Source organism: Coregonus lavaretus (genome assembly GCF_964263955.1).
Source record: "Coregonus lavaretus genome assembly, chromosome: 21".
In the NCBI taxonomy this organism is placed as follows: domain Eukaryota; kingdom Metazoa; phylum Chordata; class Actinopteri; order Salmoniformes; family Salmonidae; genus Coregonus; species Coregonus lavaretus.
This window is the reverse complement of record NC_140008.1, coordinates 38633517-38654906: the sequence shown is the minus strand read 5'-3', so window position 1 is coordinate 38654906 and position 21390 is coordinate 38633517. Positions and strand designations below refer to the sequence as shown.

At 44.7% G+C, this 21390-nt stretch overlaps 1 protein-coding gene across 2 annotated transcripts; it reads left to right on the top strand.

Annotated features, from left to right (window-relative positions):
* The first annotated feature begins 3628 nt into the window (after positions 1-3628).
* LOC311148601 (liprin-beta-2-like) lies at positions 3629-6936 on the top strand. 2 transcript variants are annotated; one of them, XR_014614923.1, is made up of 4 exons: positions 3629-3949; positions 5407-5648; positions 6414-6521; positions 6796-6936. XR_014614923.1 is itself a non-coding variant. In XM_084185583.1 (3 exons), exons 1-3 carry the CDS (start codon positions 3886-3888, stop codon positions 6435-6437), a joined length of 330 nt encoding a protein of 109 aa, XP_084041709.1. In that variant the 5' UTR covers positions 3629-3885; the 3' UTR covers positions 6438-6589. The 2 variants fall into 2 exon arrangements, 1 of the variants encoding a protein (XP_084041709.1); XM_084185583.1 differs by lacking the exon at positions 6796-6936 and having other exon boundaries at positions 6414-6589.
* The last annotated feature ends 14454 nt before the right edge of the window (positions 6937-21390 follow it).

Sequence of the window (21390 nt, the reverse complement as noted above, 5' to 3'; positions counted from 1 at the left end):
ACCCATGGGCGGCGCACAATTGGTCCAGTATCGTCCAAGGTAGGGGAGGGTTTGGCCGGCAGCGATGTGGGTTCGTTTCCCACGGGGGGCCAGTATGAAAAAAACACAAAAAAACATGTATGCATTCACTAACTGTAAGTCGCTCTGGATAAGAGCGTCTGCTAAATGACTAAAATGTAAATGATGGCAGCTGGTTCTTTTGTGGCAGGGCTGAAATGCAGTGTAAATGTTTTTTGGGGATTAAGTTCATTTTCATGGCAAAGAGGGACTTTGCAATTAATTGCAATTCATCTGATCGCTCTTCATGACATTCTGGAGTATATGCAAATTGCCATCATCAAAACTGAGGCAGCAGACTTTGTGAAAATTAGTATTTGTGTCATTCTCAAAACTTTTGACCACGACTGTATGTACTGACATGTATGTGTAACTGATATATGCACACACACACGACATGTTCATGTTTCTAAATGTATGTCAATTGTATTTTGTCTGTAATGTCTTGTTCGTTATGTGTCGGACCCCAGTAAGACTAGCTGTCACCATTGATGTCAGCTAATGGGGATCCTAATAAATCAAATCAAATCAAGAGGGGATAGGCTGTGCTCAGTAAACTGACTACAGTGTGCAAGCCCACCTCCTGTCCTGACTGAGCAATTGATTTCTCCAGTCTCTGAAAACTGCATTAGCCAAAACACATTGGTCGAGAGAAGGTCAGTGCCATCATGATGATGGAACGACAAGTTCACTAAACCCAGCATTCAATCACACAGGCATATGCATGCACGTACACACACGCACAAACGCAGGCAGATAGGCAGGAATGCATGCACGCACATACACATATATTTGTGTATTGATTCTGATATTACAACACCTTGCACTATTCACTGAGATAACACCACTAGACCAGAGTCCCAAGGTACAGTATATGATTCCCCGTCCTACCTAGTTCTGCTTGGTTTAATGTTTGAAGTTAAAATGTTTATCCTGTAAATGTATAATTGACTTCATGCCGGCTGTGACCACAGTGGTGGAGGTCATAACACAGAGACATGGCTGCCTTTATTTGTTTAGCTACTGGCCCTCACTAAAAGGAATCCAATAAGCCATCAGGATGCACCCTGTGGCCATACAAGTGTTTAGGGGTCTGAAAGGAAGACTAGGTAGAGTGCGTAAACACACTGACAGACACACATAGAAGAAAACACACATCGTCCCTCTATAGAACACTTACTACCAACACACCCACCTGTACATTAACCCTCTGAAACACATACACACACCCTGCATTTATCTGGCCACCAGTGGCGGCTCCTGAAAAAATTCTCAGGGGGGGCAATTTTTCTGATGATTTAGGTGACCTACACACATTTTAAAAAAGATATGTCCAGCAACAACATGACGACAGGGGCAGCATATAAGTCAATGCCAGAAGCATTTATTGACTGATCTCAAAAGTGTTGGCTTACAAAAGCAAAATAAGTTATCACAGTAAAAATAATCAAGGGTGTTCTTTCACATTCCTCAACACTGCATAAACAATATGCATTTCCATAATCAAATGAAATATCAGCTGAAAATACAGCATCTTGGTATTTGTTCAGATTGCAGGATCAACAAGAGCTTTTACCACATTTTTTGCCTCATGGTTGAATTGGAAATATGTGCACCTGAGCATAATTCACAACAAGCAAGCAGGAGCTTTTGATAGAGGCTACTGAAAACATTGATGCAAGTTATTGGTAATAAGACATTTTTATAGACTTCCATATTCTGCCCTCTTGTATAGATTTGTGAAAATGAACAGTGATAGACATTTTGCCTGAAAACAGAATTTGAAAATAATTTCTAGAAAAGGTAAACACAGCTATCTGTATGGCTTTGTAAAAATGAACAACCATATTCTGGCCAATTGTATAGATTTGTAAATATAAACAACCATATTCTGGCCAATTGTATAGATTTGTAAAAATGAACATGAACAGATTTTTTTTTTTTTTTTACTTTTTTAAAAATGAAAAATAACTATTTTAAACAACATCAACTGTGAACTGATTTGGGCGTGTGTGTGTTAAAGAGACAGACAGGGAGGGACAAAGAGAGAGAGAGGCTACATTACTTGTACTGAAACTGTTCTCTTCTCTCTTTCAATGCAGCAAAGCGGTCAATGACTTTCTCATTGAAATCAGGCATGCTGAGGACTAGTTCCCTCTCCATGGAAAGCATGGCCAGTGCATTCAGACGTTCCTGGCCCATTGAATTTCGCAGGAATGTCTTAACTCGTGTCAAAGTTGAGAAACATCTCTCAGCTTCAGCTGTTGTCATGGGAGTAGTTATGAGGATGTTCAACAGAGTCACAGTCTCAGAGAACGTCTCCTGGAGGTTGTAGCTCATGAGAACCTGGTACAGTGCCAGTGCACCACAGTTTGACTTTCACGTCGTCGGCAAAAAGACCGTTCAGTCTCTCCAAAAGCACACTGGCGATTGAGACTGAGGTTGATTCCGAGATGGGAAGGAACTCAAAAAAGCGCTCCTGCACTTTGTGGTTGCTATCTATGTACCTCAGCACAAGCACCAGCTGTGTCTGTGTAGAAACGTCCGTGGTCTCGTCAGCTTGGATAGCTACGAAGTTCGCCGACTTCACCTCCTCCACAATATGTTCCCTCATGACCGCTAGCATACACTCCAGTAGCTCGTTTTGAATGGTCTTTGATGTGAACTTCTTTCAAAGAGACAATCGAGTTGCACTGAACGCTAGCCATGTTGATAGTAGTACGTGAATTGATTGACGCTGCTACCCGCTCTTTTCTTAGTTACGTTCATGGTTATGTTACGTATGACGAAAGCGCGTAAGTGCAAGCCCTCAGAAACCCATAGAGATTGTATTGAAAGCTCTGATATTTGAAAAAAAAAGATTTTACATGATAGTCTATGAGAGACCCCTGGGCGATTTTCAACCTGACTGAAATCGCCCCAAAAGGGGCGGGGCCATTTGAAGCACGACTTTAGCCTGATTGGACATTTAGTGGCAGATCAGACATCTAGATTAGAACACTGATAACTACTGTTGCCGTGATATAATTGATTAGAAAAAAAATCCCTTCCTTTTCCCGTTTGGCAGTGCGTCGCCCATATCGCCCTAATGAACACACCGCCCCTGCTCTGGAGAGCCCTGCGGTTGCGGACGGTGCAGTTGTTGTACCAGGCAGTGATAGGCAGTGTACAGTGCTATGGTGATTGCGTCATCTGTGGATCTGTTGGGGCGGTATGCAGATTGTAGTGGGTCTCAGGTGTCGGGTAAGGTGGAGGTGATATGGTCCTTAACTAGCCTTTCAAAGCACTTCATGATGACAGAAGTGAGTGCTACGGGGCGATAGTCATTTAGTTCAGTTACCTTCCGAACCTGTGAATGAAGTTAACGAGAACATCTTAAAGAAATAAAGGGAAGACAAATGGAGTACTTGAAGAAAAACACAAACACAAACAATGCCAAGGTTGCGCTCCCATCCCAAGTGGATAGGACTGCTGACAATGGCAAGAACTCCGCCCGCAAAATGAGAGGAACATTTAAAGCCAAAAGGAGGATATGTATATGGGAAAAAGGGCTGGGGCAGCTGTTGTTGTTTTGCTGTAAATAGATCTAAGAGGCAAAGAGAACTCCCTAAAGCTCCAGTCAACTGAATGCTGATTATAATCTGTCTGACATGATTGAAAACTGTCCCCATCTCTTACTCCCCTCCCTTCTGCTCCTCTCTGTCTCTCTCTCCGGCTCTACTATCACTCCCTCCATCCCTCTCCCTCTCTCTCGCTTTCTCTATTTCAATTTCTCCTATCGGTGCATGGTGATCCGGTGAGTAACAGTGTATGAAGTAGCCCGTTGCCATGGCGTCAGATGCCAGCCACATGCTGGAGGCAGCCTTGGAGCAAATGGATGACATTATCGCTGGTAAGCTTCTATTTTATTAAGACCTCCTCAAAGACAACCCGGCTTGCAATTACTGCTCTCTTTAGACTGGTATTTGGTAATGTCTTGAAGGTTTCATTGAGATTTAAATATATTAACTTAGAGTAGGAATGTTACATTTTGTTCAGTTCTTTCTAAGCATAATCCAAATAAATTGTGTACTTTGGATTTTAGTTGAAATGATGAAAGGAAAGTTCCTCTTAGGATCTTGAAGTTTGAGATACTGGGATTAAGCTTGTTCCAACTAGAGCAGATTTACTTGGGGAAACTCAGCAGGTTTTGAATAGATGGTCCTTGTCAGTAGGCTACTGTACATCAACCATTCTGCTAGTCTTTTACGCTGCCTCTCTTCTTCCCCCACCTGGTCTATTCCATGTATACTCTATCATTTATATTACATTTCCATTTTGGTCATTTAGCAGACACTCTTATCCAGAGCAATTTACAGTCAGTGCATTCAACTAAGGTCGATAAAACAACCACATATCAATGTCATAGAATGAAAAAAACGTTCCTCAATAAAGCAGCTATCAGCAAAATCAGTGCTAGCAAGAAAGACAAATACAACATCCTTGTCTGTAGTTGTCCACCACACTCTATAACTAGCTCTCTTTCCATATTGTTCAGCTCTCCATGTTTTCTTACAGGGGTGATACATTTCAGTCACCACTGTTTGTCATAACCATAGCAGGATATCAGATGACTCTGTTGGGGTTCCTCTAAGGGGCACAAGACAAACGGCTCTAATAATAGAGATAGCATAGTGCTAATGACCCCCAGTACACTGCAAGACAGAGAAAACCATGACATCACCCATAGAGATGGTCATACAGGCTAACATATTGCTAATAATGCTAACAATTCATGTAATAGGCCTACAGCTAAGGTGACATGAGATCATGAATATATATCTGTGCAGACTAGTGCAATATTTAAAAGACCATCAGAGCACAGCACTTTGACACACTGCCTTTACTCAGAGAAGCAGTCAATACACCATGCAATGTCCCTACAATATCCCTATAGGGAACACTTGAGTTTTCAAAGCTGACAGCGTTCAGGCACTGTTGAAGCTAGCGTTGTAGTGGGAGGGTGCCCTCCAGTGGTTATGCTAGGTAGCAGTTGGATGTTTTCAATTATTTCACACATTATGTTGATGTATTCAGGTGACTCACATTGGAAATTCAAACTGGCATGATATATTCATCAGCACATAATACTTTCACTCAGCAATCCTAACCGCCTGTTTGTGGAGCAGTCACATACAATATAGTCAACAGCAAACAGTTTATAGTAATCTGATTTCAGAAAATCAAAACAAGTCAAAATGGATTGTTAGACTCTGGGATAGCTAGTTTTAAGGCTCTGATGGCTGTATCACCCCTATGATCTTTGCCCTAACCATAACTTGAATCTAAATTATTTCATTTTATTGGCAGGAGGGTTCTGCGAGGCCTTCTTGAAGTTTGGGGCCCAGGGTTACCACTCCCAGGGTTCGAACTCTGCCCCCACCTTTGCCCTCACCTCAGCCATTAACCCCAACATCAGGGTGCTGCAGCTGGTAGAGGATCTCAGGGTAGCCCTGGAGGGCCAGGTGGACCAGGAGGAGCATGAGTCCATGAGCAGACAGGTCCCCATGGACACAGCACACACCCTGTTAGATTGGCTGGAGAAGGGAGGGGTGAGTAGCTTCAACACAGCCTAAACTCACTTCACACACTAAACTGGCTAGTGTGGTGTATTTATTCAGGAAACCTTGTTACTGGGTTCTATTGAGCATATGAACCATCTTTCAGAAGGGGGGGGGGGGGGATTATGGGGTGGAATAGAGACAAAAATAACAAAGTGATAGTGTTTGTGTAGGAGACGGAGAGGGATAAAAAGAGAGAGACAGACAGAAAGCAAGAGAGAGAGAGAGAGAGAGAGAGAGAGAGAGAGAGAGAGAGACAGAGAATAAAAGAGAGAGAGAGAGAGAGAGAGAGGGGAGGAGAAGAAAGGGAGGGAGAGGAGCCAGCTGGCGTGGTCTGAGTCGTAGTGCTGCAGTCTGATATTAGAGACTAGCCACTTCTCAGCCTGCCTCTGTCTGGGCTCCAAACCACACAGCCAGGGTCCGACCTAGACACAGCACACCATAGGGTCCCCACTACAGTCTCTCTGCAGCAAGAGAGAGAGTAGGAGGGGAAGAGGAGGAAGAAGCAGATAGAAGGATTCAAGGGGATTAACAGTGATAAAGTATCTTTCTTTCAGAAGCTCTGTTAAGTTTCTGAGCTCTTCTCTCTCTCTCTCTCTCTCTCTCTCTCTCTCTCTCTCTCTCTCTCCCTCTCTTTCTCTTTCTTTCTCTCTTCTCTCTCTCTCTCTCTCTCTCTCTCTCTCTCTCTCTCTCTCTCTCTCTCTCTCTCTCTCTCTCTCTCTCTCTCTCTCTCTCTCTCTCTCTCTCTCTCTCTAGGATAAGTTACAGTGTAGAGTTTGAGGAAGAAAATAGTCAAAGCTACAATGGGCCAACAGAATGGAGTATAACATAGATTTCTATAAGCATGTTGCCTGGCTGAAAAAGGTTAGAGACTTTTTGAGGTTTCACTTTCATGCTTTTCCCTGCTTATATATCTGTACTGCATCTGTATAGAGGAATCTGGTTATTGTTATTGTACACAGACAGGGAAATCCCTTGCATACTGGAGATGCACATGGAGAAAGACTTGTGTTGTGGAGTTGTTCATTGTAACACAGTTGATTGATAGTACAGACTCATCTGTTTTGACCGTAAACTGGAAAGTTCTGTGTCATAGTAGTCACCTGTTCTATTGTCTGTCATTTCTGCACCTTCACAGAACAAGGCCCTTCAATTAACAGTTGGTATGGGAAAAGCTTGGCAATTGTTGAAGAGCAACAGGTAGCATTCAATAAAACATGGTAACCACCTTTCTGGAAAACACTTTGAACTCTCATATTACATTTACATTTTAGTCAATTAACAGAAGTTCTTATCCAGAGCATACATTTCCATACCTTTTTTATTTTCTTGTTTGTACTGGTCCCCCATGGGAATCCAACCCTGGCATCTACCACCTGAGCCACACAGGACCCAACTCTCCCTGCGTTTCTTTACTGTGCAGGAATAATACTTATACCCGAAACTCTGCAGGCGATTGTGATTGGATGAGCTTCTACATAGCCTTCATACATGGCACGATAACAGGAAAACTTGATTTCCGTATACAGTGATCCCTCGCCACTTCGCGGTTCACTTATCGCGGATTCGCTATTTCGCGGATTTTCATAATGCATTTTTTTTTTTTTGGTGCATTGTGCTCTGCATTCTGATTCGCTAAAAACTCACTCCCGCTTCTTGTATCAAAACATGCTACGAATTGTGCTATCATTTTGTCGTCTCGTGCAGTTATGTGTACGTACATAAAACAGCTTGGCAAATTTACATTAAGTTGGCCAAATTATCTTGTAATTTCGAACATCTCCTAAACCCATAATGTCGACGAAACGGCCTGGACCGACAAAAGCACCTGCGGATGGGCCCAAACGGCGGAAGATGCTACCTATCTCAGATAAAGTTAAACTTCTGGACATGCTAAGGGAAGGTAAATGACAAAGCCACAAAGCGACGATGAAAGAGAAGAGGGAGAAGAGGACACGAGAGATGAGGAGGAAGGACTAACGCTTGGTCGCTTAGCAACCATGGTGCGAATGGCCACTGAACTTAAGCGAGTAGCTGAGGAATGGGACCCTTTGATGAGCCGTTCATTACAGTTCTCCAACGTAATCGATGGTGGCATGTCGGTGTACAAGGATCTTTTTGCAAAGAAGAAAAAAGAGCGACAACAGCTGCCTATCACTATGTTCTTCTCCCGAACAAACACACCTGCACCGCGGGCTTCAGAAGAAGAGAACACTGCAGAGCGCAGTCAGGATGCAGCGGCCCAGTCTGAAGAGCAGTGAAACGGCCTACACGTGAGTCACTGTATTTGTATACATGTAATAGTTGCTAATTGTAAAAAAAAAAAGTTTTCTATTTCGCGGATTTCACTTATCGCGGGTCATTTTCGGAACGTAACCCCCGCGATAAACGAGGGATTACTGTAGTTCAATTAGCAATATGGCTAATCTGTCAATCCATCTGTTGAGGAACTTGTACTGAATTTTAATGAAGAATGTGTGAAGGGGAGCAGGAACGGGCTGGACCGGGCTGGCGACGCGCACCACTGGCTTGGTGCGGGGAGCAGGAACGGGCGGATCGGGCTGGCGACGCGCACCACAGGCTTGGTACGGGGAGCAGGAACGGAGCGGGCTGGCGACGCGCACCACAGGCTTGGGGCGAGGGATAGGAACAGGCCGGACCGGGCTGGCGACGCGCACCACAGGCTTGGTGCGAGGGACAGGAACAGGCCGGACCGTGCTGGCGACGCGCACCACAGGCTTGGTACGGGGAGCAGGAACGGAGCGGGCTGGCGACGCGCACCAAAGGCTTGGTACGGGGAGCAGGAACGGAGCGGGCTGGCGACGCGCACCACAGGCTTGGGGCGAGGGATAGGAACAGGCCGGACCGGGCTGGCGACGCGCACCACAGGCTTGGTGCGAGGGACAGGAACAGGCCGGACCGTGCTGGCGACGCGCACCACAGGCTTGGTACGGGGAGCAGGAATGGGCCGGACCGGGCTGGCGACGCGCACCACAGGCTTGGTGTGAGGGACAGGAACAGGCCGGGCTGGACTGTGGAGACGGACTAGAGGTCTGGAGCGGAGAGCTGACACAACCCGTCCTGGCTGAATGCCTATCTCCACACCCTGTGTGTGAGGCATCAGCACAGGACGTACAGGGCTGTGCACTCGTACTGGCGCTACAGCACGTGGCACTGGCGCAGGATATCCGGGACCGAGGAGGGGTACTGGAGGCCACGAGCGTTGAGCCGGCACACTCCGTCCTGGCTACATGCCCACCTTAGCACGACACGTGCGTGGTGCTCGCACAGGACGTACAGGACTGTGCCGGAACACTCGCGGCACAGTACGTGGCTCCGCATAACCCGGAGCCTGCCCAGTCTCACGCTGCCTAGCCTGAGTACGGGGAGTTGGCTCTGCTCTACCTCTAGGCTCCGCCAACCATCCTTCCAGCCCCCCAAACCTGGTGGCCTCCTCTCCTAGATCGCCGATGCGCCCTCTAGCTGCCTCCAGCAGCCCCGTCATCCACGCCGTGTGCCCCCCCAAAAAAATTACTTGGGGTTGCCTCTCGCGTGTCCGTCGTCGGCACGGTTGGCGCCGTTTCTCCTCTCCTGCCTGGGCATTTATTTTTGCCCATGGCCCTCTGCCCGCGAATATGTCCTCCCAAGACCACCATTCGCCCACCTGGGACATCGCCAACTTCTCCTGTTTGGCACGCTGCTTGGTCCTCTCTTGGTGGGATCTTCTGTCACGATCGTTATGAGAAGCGGACCAAGGCGCAGCGTGATAGGCGTACATACTTTATTAAGTGTACACAACGAGAACAAAAACAACAAAACGATACGTGAAGTCCTAGGTAATACAACAAACCATACGGAACAAGATCCCACAATGAACTAGTGAACACAGGCTGCCTAAGTATGGTCCCCAATCAGAGACAACGAGCTACAGCTGTCTCTGATTGGGAACCACCCTGGCCAACATAGAAATAAACGATGTAGAACAAAACCCATAGAAAACTAAAAATAACAAGTCCACACCCTGGCTCAACATTTAAGAGTCCCCAGAGCCAGGGCGTGACAACTCATTACATTTTGAGTGCTTAGCAGGACAGGAAAACGGTCCAATTCACTCACTTACAGTATCTAGAGAACATCCTTAGTCATTCCTACAGCCTCTGATCTGGCAGACTCACTAAACATACATGCTTTGTTTGTAAATTATATCTGTGTTGGAGTGTGCACCTGGCTATCCGTAAATAAAATACAAAACTAGAAAATGGTCTGGTTTGCTTAAATGATTTATACTTTTACTTTTAATACTTAAGTATATTTTAGCAATTACATTTACTTTTGGTACTTAAGTATATTTAAACCAAATACTTTTATAATTTTACTCAAGTAGTATTTTACTGTGTAACTTTCACTTTTACTTGAGTCATTTTCTATTAAGGTATCTTTACTTTTACTCAAGTATGACAACGGGGTACTTCTTTCACCACTGGTCATCAGCCTATACATTCTCTCCCTACATATGGGACACTTTAGAAGATGAGGCGTGACACCATTTAGATGATGGTGATGATGCAACGTTCACTATAAGCAGGGCAATTTCCCATTTCTATGAAGCCTACAGGATGCTTTGGAAATAGAATTAGGAATTAGAATACTAGAAGGGATATGAACCTTCTTATGATGGTCTAAAGCATCAGCCATTTTGGTCAGGGACTTGGTCAAACATGGTTTGCAGTGCTGTGATAAGATATTGTGTAAAACAATGAATTTGGAGATTATCTGCATTGTATGTTTGCTAGCTATAGCCAGCCAGTTTTAGAGGCATGATTCCATACATTTTTCAAATTGTGCCAATATGCCAATATTCCATTTAAACAATGCAGTCAATCCACAGCATACACTTGCTGAAATCAGTTGATGATAGGATTTAGACAAGTTTTAAATGCAACAAGTACTGATATTGTATAATATAATAACACTCACAGCTTTCTAAAAAAATACAAATGTTGACATTTACGGTCTGTTTACATATATTTTAGAGGCTATTTAGACCGAAAATGTGTATAAACCTGTATAAACTGTATTTATAATTATACGTCAATATTTTGGGGTTACAATATTTCTATTACACAACTTCTGATATTTATCATACCTTTCTTTTATTTTCTTGCAGAAGTAAAAACAGGAAATGCATCACCGATGCCTCTACTGCCATTCATTCCAATTAGACTGGTTTTGGATTTCTCCTGACGAAAATAGCTGCCTTTATCACCACCTTCTATAACTGTGAGGGATTATGACATTGACCCTTTTGTAATTTAATAGGATCTCTATGGAGTCGACCACCAGACGACATGGACAGATAAACTGTCTTTCTGTGTGTGTGTTTGTGTGTGTGTGTGTGTATGTGTGTGTGTGTGTGTGCTATATGTCATATGGAGAGAGCACCACTTTCTTCCTCACACAACATCAATAAATTAGAGTACCAGCCACACAGTGATGATATCTTTGTTATCTCATCCCAGCTAGGGAGGCCAATGTAAATGTAATTTTCTTCCATGCTTTTTTCTGTATCGTTATATCAATGCTAAGCAGGGCATTGACATGGACCATCATAAAGAGAGAGTGTAAATCACCCCTACCACTAGTGCTCTCAACAGACATATACTGTTGCTACTGCACTATAGAAAAAGCCTCTGCTCCCCATTACATTCAGCTAGCTGCAGTCTGTTTATTTTCTGTTGTCTATGATCCCTCTTTTCTCCTCTGTCTAGCATATAGCATCACTTAGGCCGTTGGTTAGAGTTGCTGTGATGTAGATAAGGCCTCTCATCCCTGACTGATATAAACCAGGCCGTTAGCTAGATGCGCTGCTGTTGGATGTTGCCGCGCTACAGATGAATAATTCAGTTGACATTAGTATGCGCAGTGTCACAGGTCTCTCTGAGCGCCTTTATGACAGCCAGCCTGCCGTCGCCTCTTGTCTGGTTAACAACCACGACCCATGGTCCTGCCGTCGCCTCTTGTCTGGTTAACAACCATGACCCATGGTCCTATAGTCGCCTCTCGTCTGGTTAACAACCACGACCCATGGTCCTGCCGTCGCCTCTTGTCTGGTTAACAACCACGACCCATGGTCCTGCAGTCGCCTCTCGTCTGGTTAACAACCATGACCCATGGTCCTGCAGTCGCCTCTCGTCTGGTTAACAACCACGACCCATGGTCCTGCAGTCGCCTCTCGTCTGGTTAACACCTACGACCCATGGTCCTGCAGTCGCCTCTCATCTGGTTAACACCTACGACCCATGGTCCCGCAGTCCACCTACACCAACCATTACTGTATGACAATAGGAGTGTGTGAGTGTGACGTGTGTGCCTGTGTGTGTGTGTGTGTGTGTGTGTGTGTGTGTGTGTGTGTGTGTGTGTGTGTGTGTGTGAGTGAGTGCATGTGGTGTGTGTTTGTGTTTGTGCGTGTGTGCGTGCGTGCATACCTGCAAACCTATCATTAGTGGTCTGAGTGAAGTGGATAAGCTACTGTGATCCATCCAGGTACCTACAGAGGTGTTAGCCTATCACGTTGTGTGAGCTTTTATCACTAATTGCCTCAGTGGATGACACAGAGTAATTATCAGGCTGACATGTAGCTCTTCAAATCTGACACTAACAGGCGCTGAGCCAGGGAGGCTTCCTATCTCTTATGCTACATGTGGCGGCGATCTGCTTTTAATAGTGCAGACATAGAGGAGGTGTGAATATAGATGTGTTGCCATGACTCTTGCCCACTGGCCTGCATGTATTCACTGAGTAGACTCTTGGACTACAACAAGTATGTATTCTGATTGCCAACAGTAGTAATATGTTGAGTGTGGCACTTGATAATCAACTGTATAATCATTCTCAATGTGGAGTGATTGACCTGTGCTCAGCCACCCTCTCCTTGCAACATGATGCAGGCAGGCAATAGATGAGAAAACAAAGTGCTGCAATAGGGTGAAGGCAGAGGTTGAATATGAGTACAGGCAGAGAGAGAGATGGAGAGAGAAGGAAAGAGAGAGAGACAGACATACAGATGTAGGATCTTAATTTGAGCCAGTTTGCTACAGCAGGAAAATAATTCTGCAGCAACAGGAAATGTGAATTATGATGTGGATTATAATGAATGGACATTTTTTGTAGGGGTTGATACATTTTCTGTTTGGGCAAATCAAGTCTGACATTTTAAAATGGAAATTACAAACTTTAGAAGCCTTTTGTAATACAATACAAGTTTGCATTTCTTGCTCTGCAGTACAAATCTCAGCAACAAAAGAGTGATCAAATTAAGATCCTACATCTGTACAGACAGACAGACATACAGACATATAGGCAGACTAGGTCTATAGTAATAGGCTGCTCCAGTGTTCTGGGTGGATATGTGGATGAGTAAATAACTTGATGATGTCACAATGCCACTTTACCAGGGATGGAGCACTAGGGAACATTATGAGGTAACATGTTGCCACGGAAACACACTTCTAACATAATCCCAGACCACATTAAAATTGTTAGACAAGCTCAGGTAGAGCGTGTTAGCTACATCTCTCAACCTATAACTGATTTGATTGATTACAACAGTACACTACCCTAGCGTGTTATGGGTCAGACACTTAGTGACCCTGTCACTCTGGTCTCTCCTTGGGAGCAACGAAAGGAGACCCATAAACATAAAAAGAAACCCAAGGAGAAGAGCATCCCTCCAGCCCTGACCTTTCTTCAGCTGTGTACACTGCTGAGCTGCGTCAGGATGAAGAAGACACCATTTGATCCCTCCCAGAGTGGTGAGGGGAGAAAGGCAACAACGATACACGATACGAACAACAATAGTGACTCTGATACTGGTGAGTGTGAGGAGGTGTATATTGACTAGTGCTGCTACATAGTACAATTATTTAGGCTTCACTTGGAAAAAAACCATAATGTGTCTTGGAAATGTTTCACTTACAGGCTCTGACTATTCTGCAGGTGATGTGAAAAGGATCAAGGACAAGAGTAAAGGAAAGGTTCGGAGAGAGAAAGTTTGGATTGAAGTTCAGAAATCTCCTGAGTGGCGCAGTGGTCTAAGGCACTGCATCGCAGTGCTAACTGTGCCACTAGAGATCCTGGTTCGAATCCAGGCTCTGTCGCAGCCGGCCGCGACCGGGAGACTCATGGGCGGCGCACAATTGGCCCAGCGTCGTCCAGGGTAGGGGAGGGAATGGCCGGCAGGGATGTAGCTCAGTTGATAGAGCATGGCGTTTGCAACGCCAGGGTTGTGGGTTCGATTCCCACGTGGGGCCAGTATAATTTTTTTTATAACATATGTATTCACTAACTGTAAGTCGCTCTGGATATGAGCGTCTGCTAAATGACTAAAATGTAAATCTCAGGACCACAAACGCAGAACGACACTGGAAACAGAAAAAGACAATAAACAAAGATCTAACTCGGTAAGACATCCAAACCTGCTTATCAATGAGGATTTGCCAATGCATTTGATAATTGATAATGACCACAATAAGGAAAACACAGTATATTGTGTTGAATTTGATACTGCTTGACAAATGTGATAATGTCACAATGCCCCTTCGGATGGGGTAGGCCCTACTAGTTAAAAAGTCTTAACGGAATCCATGGAACGTCCCAACTCTGACCTTACCCCCATTGAAGTTGAAATTGAAATGGTTAGGGTAAGGGTAGAGGTAAGGTTAGGGTTTAGGGTAGGGATGTCTCAAGGATCTCGGATAGCACTAACCCTAGTTATTATTGGGTAACATTTTGCCATGGAAACACACTAGAGCTCATTGGCTATTGATATTGTAGTTTGAAATATCAGTAGATTTCTAACTGATGTACTGATTGTGACCCTGAGGTCTCCCCTGTGGAGAAAGCAAAGGAGACCAAGCAGAAAGAGAAGAAGCAGAGCATCTATCCAGCTGTGGCGGCCCTGCAGCTGTTCACTCTCTTCTGCTGTGGAGGGAAAGTCAAGCTGAAGAAAACTCGTGCCTCTCAGTACAGACAGAGTAAAAAGGACCAGGACGAAGATACTGCATCTGATACTGGTGAGTATTATGGGTTGTCTGTTGATTAGATATAGAATGATATTGCTCCACTTGGAAAGATGTGTCTTCAAAATCAAAATGTCTAAACAGGCTCAGACTGGTCTGGAGGAGATGTTACAACCAAAAAGGTCAAGGACAAGAGTAATGGAAAGGTAGGGAGGGAGAAAGACTGGACTGAAGTCCAGCTATTGAAATCATCTCAAGACCACGAACACAGAAGTACAACACCAGAAACAGACAAGGGAACTCATTTGGGACAAAGACCGAACTCTGTGAGACAAGCAAACATGCTGTATCATATTTTATCGTGAGCAAAAGATCTTTCCCATAATGTTTTATCATTGGGTATTGCAATTGTCTTATGCAGGCAAATCAAAGGACACCCCGGCAAGTGAAGACCTATGTGGAGGAAATATACATAAGACCTGACTCTCCGACTCTACCACGTGCCCACGTAAGTTACTGAAACCTGACTTACTATACGGACAGACAGAGATTCACACATCCAGGCAGTTTCCCCTCTGACCTCAACCTAACCCCCCTCTTCCTCCGGGTAGAGCTCCCTCTCCCAGTTCTCCCTGGCTAGGAACCTGGCCATCCTCCCGCTGGAGTGGCAGCTACCTGGAGTCCCTCTGACCACCTCGTCTATGGCAACTAGGACAGAGAAAAAGCCATCCACTACCAACACTTCGACACAGGCGCAGACAGAAACACAGACAACAGATATGAACACAGACACACAGACCACTGCCACCTCTCAGATACAGATCTCCATGGTGACCACCCAGTCATCAGAGACCATGACAGAGGTTCACACATCAGACTCAAGCACCCAGAACTCCACTCCTGACATGGCACTGACCCCTGAGAGCACTAAGGACATGATCGCTACTGATGAGGATGTGAAGGATGACTCTGCTGAAGATTTGATCTCCACCCTAACAGACACCTCTATGGAGAAATCCGTCCAGTAGGCCTAATGAACATTTCAATATAGCAAAAGCTATACTATGATCAATTAATAAAAACAGTTAATATTTCTGCAGCAAATGTTCACTACTGTTGATATGTGAAGCAGCATGCTTAGGTTAGGCATATGTGTTTGAATTCACCAAAAATAATAAATAAACCAAAAATATATCAAACCACTACAGGTAGGGGAGAGTGAATACATCAGCATTGAGTTCATTTGGTCAATAATGATCTATGGGCATATTACATTCTGTAATATATGAAATAACAATCACCCACAGTGAATACAAAGCAGACATGTTCTATTTTCTCCCTCCGTCCTTCCCTCCCATGTCCTGATGAGGTTTAGATTGTCTTGTTATCCACCCATTCAACTGTTTAGCATTTTAATAACGCCTCGCAATCTCAGGGCCTAATTATTTTTGATTCACATGCTTAAAATACACCCCACATATCACCACATATCTGAGCTGCCTGAAGGTGCTGTGTTACTGGTGGGTTTCCAACAGATTACAGGGAGATTGGTGAAATAAGTCAACCTAAATAGGGACGATAGGAACATTATGTTTTCACACATCATGATGTAGTCCTTGTAAGATAACTCTGGAGCGTGATCTTGTCGTTTTATCACCTTGAAGGGTGACAGAATAGTGAGCTTTATCCATGACTTTGAGAATTTCTGTCAAACTGCACTTTTCTGTCTCTGTCATGCCTGCGGTCACCAAATGTACAGCCTCCCCAGAGCTGCATATTCCAGTGGCCTACATGCATGGATAATGAGCTGAGAGAAGTAGTTGCAGCACATCGTTTTAGGCTACAGCCAAGCTCTATCTTTAACCTGAGAAACATCTTAGTCCTACATGAGTGCACTCTCCACAACAAAGACCAGCCTGACATCAACATACAGTACAGAGACTGATCATATACTCCCGAGTGGCGCAGTGGTCTAAGGCACTGCATCGCAGTGCTAGCTGTGCCACTAGAGGTCCAGGCTCTGTCGCAGCCGGCCGCGACCGGGAGACCCATGGGCGGCGCACAATTGGTCCAGTATCGTCCAAGGTAGGGGAGGGTTTGGCCGGCAGCGATGTGGGTTCGTTTCCCACGGGGGGCCAGTATGAAAAAAACACAAAAAAACATGTATGCATTCACTAACTGTAAGTCTCTCTGGATAAGAGCGTCTGCTAAATGACTAAAATGTAAATGATGGCAGCTGGTTCTTTTGTGGCAGGGCTGAAATGCAGTGTAAATGTTTTTTGGGGATTAAGTTCATTTTCATGGCAAAGAGGGACTTTGCAATTAATTGCAATTCATCTGATCGCTCTTCATGACATTCTGGAGTATATGCAAATTTCCATCATCAAAACTGAGGCAGCAGACTTTGTGAAAATTAGTATTTGTGTCATTCTCAAAACTTTTGACCACGACTGTATGTACTGACATGTATGTGTAACTGATATATGCACACACACACGACATGTTCATGTTTCTAAATGTATGTCAATTGTATTTTGTCTGTAATGTCTTGTTCGTTATGTGTCGGACCCCAGTAAGACTAGCTGTCACCATTGATGTCAGCTAATGGGGATCCTAATAAATCAAATCAAATCAAGAGGGGATAGGCTGTGCTCAGTAAACTGACTACAGTGTGCAAGCCCACCTCCTGTCCTGACTGAGCAATTGATTTCTCCAGTCTCTGAAAACTGCATTAGCCAAAACACATTGGTCGAGAGAAGGTCAGTGCCATCATGATGATGGAACGACAAGTTCACTAAACCCAGCACTCAATCACACAGGCATATGCATGCACGTACACACACGCACAAACGCAGGCAGATAGGCAGGAATGCATGCACGCACATACACATATATTTGTGTATTGATTCTGATATTACAACACCTTGCACAATTCACTGAGATAACACCACTAGACCAGAGTCCCAAGGTACAGTATATGATTCCCTGTCCTACCTAGTTCTGCTTGGTTTAATGTTTGAAGTTAAAATGTTTACCTGTAAATGTATAATTGACTTCATGCCGGCTGTGACCACAGTGGTGGAGGTCATAACACAGAGACATGGCTGCCTTTATTTGTTTAGCTACTGGCCCTCACTAAAAGGAATCCAATAAGCCATCAGGATGCACCCTGTGGCCATACAAGTGTTTAGGGGTCTGAAAGGAAGACTAGGTAGAGTGCGTAAACACACTGACAGACACACATAGAAGAAAACACACATCGTCCCTCTATAGAACACTTACTACCAACACACCCACCTGTACATTAACCCTCTGAAACACATACACACACCCTGCATTTATCTGGCCAGTTGTCTTACATCAGATGACCATACTGTTACTCAACCCTGTTTTCATTCACTATAGATAACGCACCATGCACTACATGTTACAGTAGCACCAGTCTCACAGTTATGTCTCCCTCTCACCTCCACCCCTGTCTCTCCCTCTACAGCCCCCTGTCTACCAGGCAACATAGCAGCAGCCCTGGACTGCAGTGCCAACACGTTCGCAGTGAAGTGGTCAGAGAGTGAGGGGAACCCCGACTCCTACACGGCCTTGGCCATCGGCAATGACGGCTTTCACCTCACATGTAACACCAGCTCCACAGCCTGCACCATCAGCAGCCTGACCTGTGGCATCACATACAGCATCGATGTCACCACCGCCAACATCAACTGTGCCACCATCACCACTACCAGATCCAGTCAGGTAAGGCTCTGGTTTAAAAATCAGACCACCCATTTTACACATCAACTATCGGTGTGGATTATAGTAAACAAAAACTGAACCTAAAATAAAAACAACAATTAGAAAAACTATTTAGTAAACTGAAATAAAATAATTAAGAAAAACGTTTGAAAAACAAACTATACTGAAACTATTATCGTTGACTGCAAAACAAACTAAAATTAAATAAAAACCTTTATAAATTATGGGCAAAAATCTAATGGGGTTTTCAAGCTTTTTTTCTAATGGGGTTTTCGTGCTTCTGAATCTGGCAGGTAAATGCTGCCAGTAGATGGCGATGTTTCAAATAGGCCTAGCTTGTGCATCACTATCACTAACTATCAGTAGCTAACAGGGAAGAAATCCGAGCTAGAACGTGGCGCGTGAGCATGAACCATAGGCGTGAACAACGGCGGCAGCAAAAGGTGGAATTGCTGGAAAGGACAAAAGCAAATGTATTGTAGTTTCAGAAGATGGCAATGTGTGTGGAATAGAGATAAAAGGGAAAACCCAACCAACCTCAAAGTTAATATGAACAGCACCCACAAAGTATCATACAAACAACTTCAGGATAAAGACAAGGTGAGACAGTCAACAGCTATTAGTAGCTGCAGGTCAACGACAACCAGTAGCTGCACGTCAGGACAACCAACTTTAGCAGTTTGCAAGAAAAGAGCATAAACATGGCAACCTAATTCAAATGAGTTTGAAAAAGAGAAGAAGCACTGGTTAATTTATTCATCCAGTCTGGCAAGTCCATGAGACTGTGCAATGATCTGTAAGCCACGCCCCTACTGAGCCACGCCTCCAGCATCAATAACCCAGCATCAACAACCCACCCTTTCTCTTTTTAAAGAAAACAAGCCAACTAAGTGTCCAAATGCCAGCAACCCAGCAGTTGGGTCATCCAAACAACCCAGCATTTTTTCAAATGTAGAAGACATGGATATTGTAAGGGTTATCCAGAACTCCCTGGAAAACAGTGACAATTGTTGATTATTGGATCGATTGATTGATCTCGATGAATTGAGATTGCCCCTAATAGGTCACAGCTCCTGAAAATAACCTATGGATTACATGAAAAAAGACCCAGCTGCTGGGTCAACGCAGCATAAAAGTGAATAGAAACCCAATTGGTGGTTAAATTAACCCATGTTTGGGTAATCAGGTAACCCAACTGGCTGGGTAAAAATAGCCCACCATGTGTTCTGTCCAATATTTACCCAGCGCTGGGTTACCAAATAACCCAAATTGGGTTGTTTTTAACCAATACTTTTGTTGTATTGGTTCCCTCCCCTAAGCTCCCTGTAAGCCAGAGAACCCTGCGGTGAGCCTAGAGTGCAATACTAACATAGCCGAGGTGACGTGGGACAACGCAGGACCAGATCCACATGGTGTCAGGGGTGGACTGGCAGGGAGTGATGAGGTCCTGTAACAGCACCGGCTCTTACTGCACCTTCAGCTCTCTGAGCTGTGGCCAGGCCTACACACTCAACGTACAGGGCCTCACTGACACCTGCATGAGCGAACTCAGCACCAGCATGAACCTGCTCACAGGTGAGACACAGACAGATATGGTAGAGATAAACTTTACTGTGGAACGCTGTTCATTGGGTCCTACCATGTCTATAAATAAACGTGTCAAATACATAAAAAATGCTTTATTTTGTATAGCATATTGTGTGTAGGCTAATTAACTTTCCTTGGATATCACAGTGTAATCTTACTAGGGCATGGAGCCATTTCTGGTTCCCAATCATTTGTCACACCTCTTTAATCCTCTTAACCCTGGACTCAATGGCCACACAATGGAAATGTGCCCATAGAAATAGAATTTCTAGAACAGGTTTCTCTATTCAAGTCAATAGGTCTGTGATGGGTGGAATAGGTGGATGTGTAGAATTATATTTCTATCTCACTGTAACATTATTAAAACCCAACACACAACCTGATCCAATACATCCCTTCCAGCCCCCTGTGTCCCCACCCACATGACAGCCGATGTAGACTGCGAGACCTACGTGACCTGGGACTCAGCCCGCGGTGCCACCGGCTACACCGTGCATGCAGAGTGCAGCGGTGGGCACAATGCCACCTGTACCAGCTCAGACACCAACTGTGCCGTCCTTGATCTGACGTGTGGACAGGACTACACTATGGTGGTGCTGACTAACCACGACATCTGTGTCAGCCTGGCCAGCGAACACATCCCCTTGTGGAAAAATGTGGAAAAAGTCAAGGAGTATGAATAATTTCTGTCATTGTAAATATATAATTCTGTCTATACATAACATAAATCAGAGAAAAGGTATGAAGTACAGCAAGCACTGAATGAACCTTAACCAAATTATTATTTGTCATTTTTAGCATTAAGTTCTGTGACGTCCATATCAGTGGACTACAGCTGTACCAGTGGCTCAGCCATGGTGTCCTGGTCCCCAGTGTTCGGAGCAGACTCATACAGAGCAGTGGCTACCAGCAGCGACGGGACCACCCTGGCCTGCACCTCTCAAGGGCACGGAGTGCCAGATCACAGGGATGGGCTGCGGAAAGGACTACCTGGTGCAGGTCACCGCTGTGTCCAAGAGCTGTGAGAGCACAGCCAACTACTCCTCACACTTTGTCACAGATAAGGACACAGATCAGGGAGGTATACTTCGGGACAGGTGAGACACCTGGAGAGAAGTGAGGCATTTTACACAGGTAAGACAGACATGTTTGGACCCACAATAAACAGAGGAGGACAGAGTGGAGTGGAGGGCAATGATTCATAAAAGGCTGAACGAACGGCACTCTTACACTTCTGACCCTTTAATCCCTCCAACCTCACACACAGACATGCTCTCCCCTACTGTAGACAAGTGCTTTGCCCGAATTCAATTATTTAATCTGATTTTACATACAGTAAGATGACAATACAACATCTTGTATTATGCAAGCTGTAAATA

Excerpts from the sequence above, each read along its gene's own strand:
- LOC311148601 (XM_084185583.1), top strand. The coding sequence starts at position 3,886 with ATGGCGTCAGATGCCAGCCACATGCTGGAGGCAGCCTTGGAGCAAATG. Across the intron at positions 3,950-5,406 it reads AATGGATGACATTATCGCTG|GAGGGTTCTGCGAGGCCTTC; the intron begins GTAAGCTTCTAT and ends TTTTATTGGCAG. Across the intron at positions 5,649-6,413 it reads ATTGGCTGGAGAAGGGAGGG|GATAAGTTACAGTGTAGAGT; the intron begins GTGAGTAGCTTC and ends CTCTCTCTCTAG.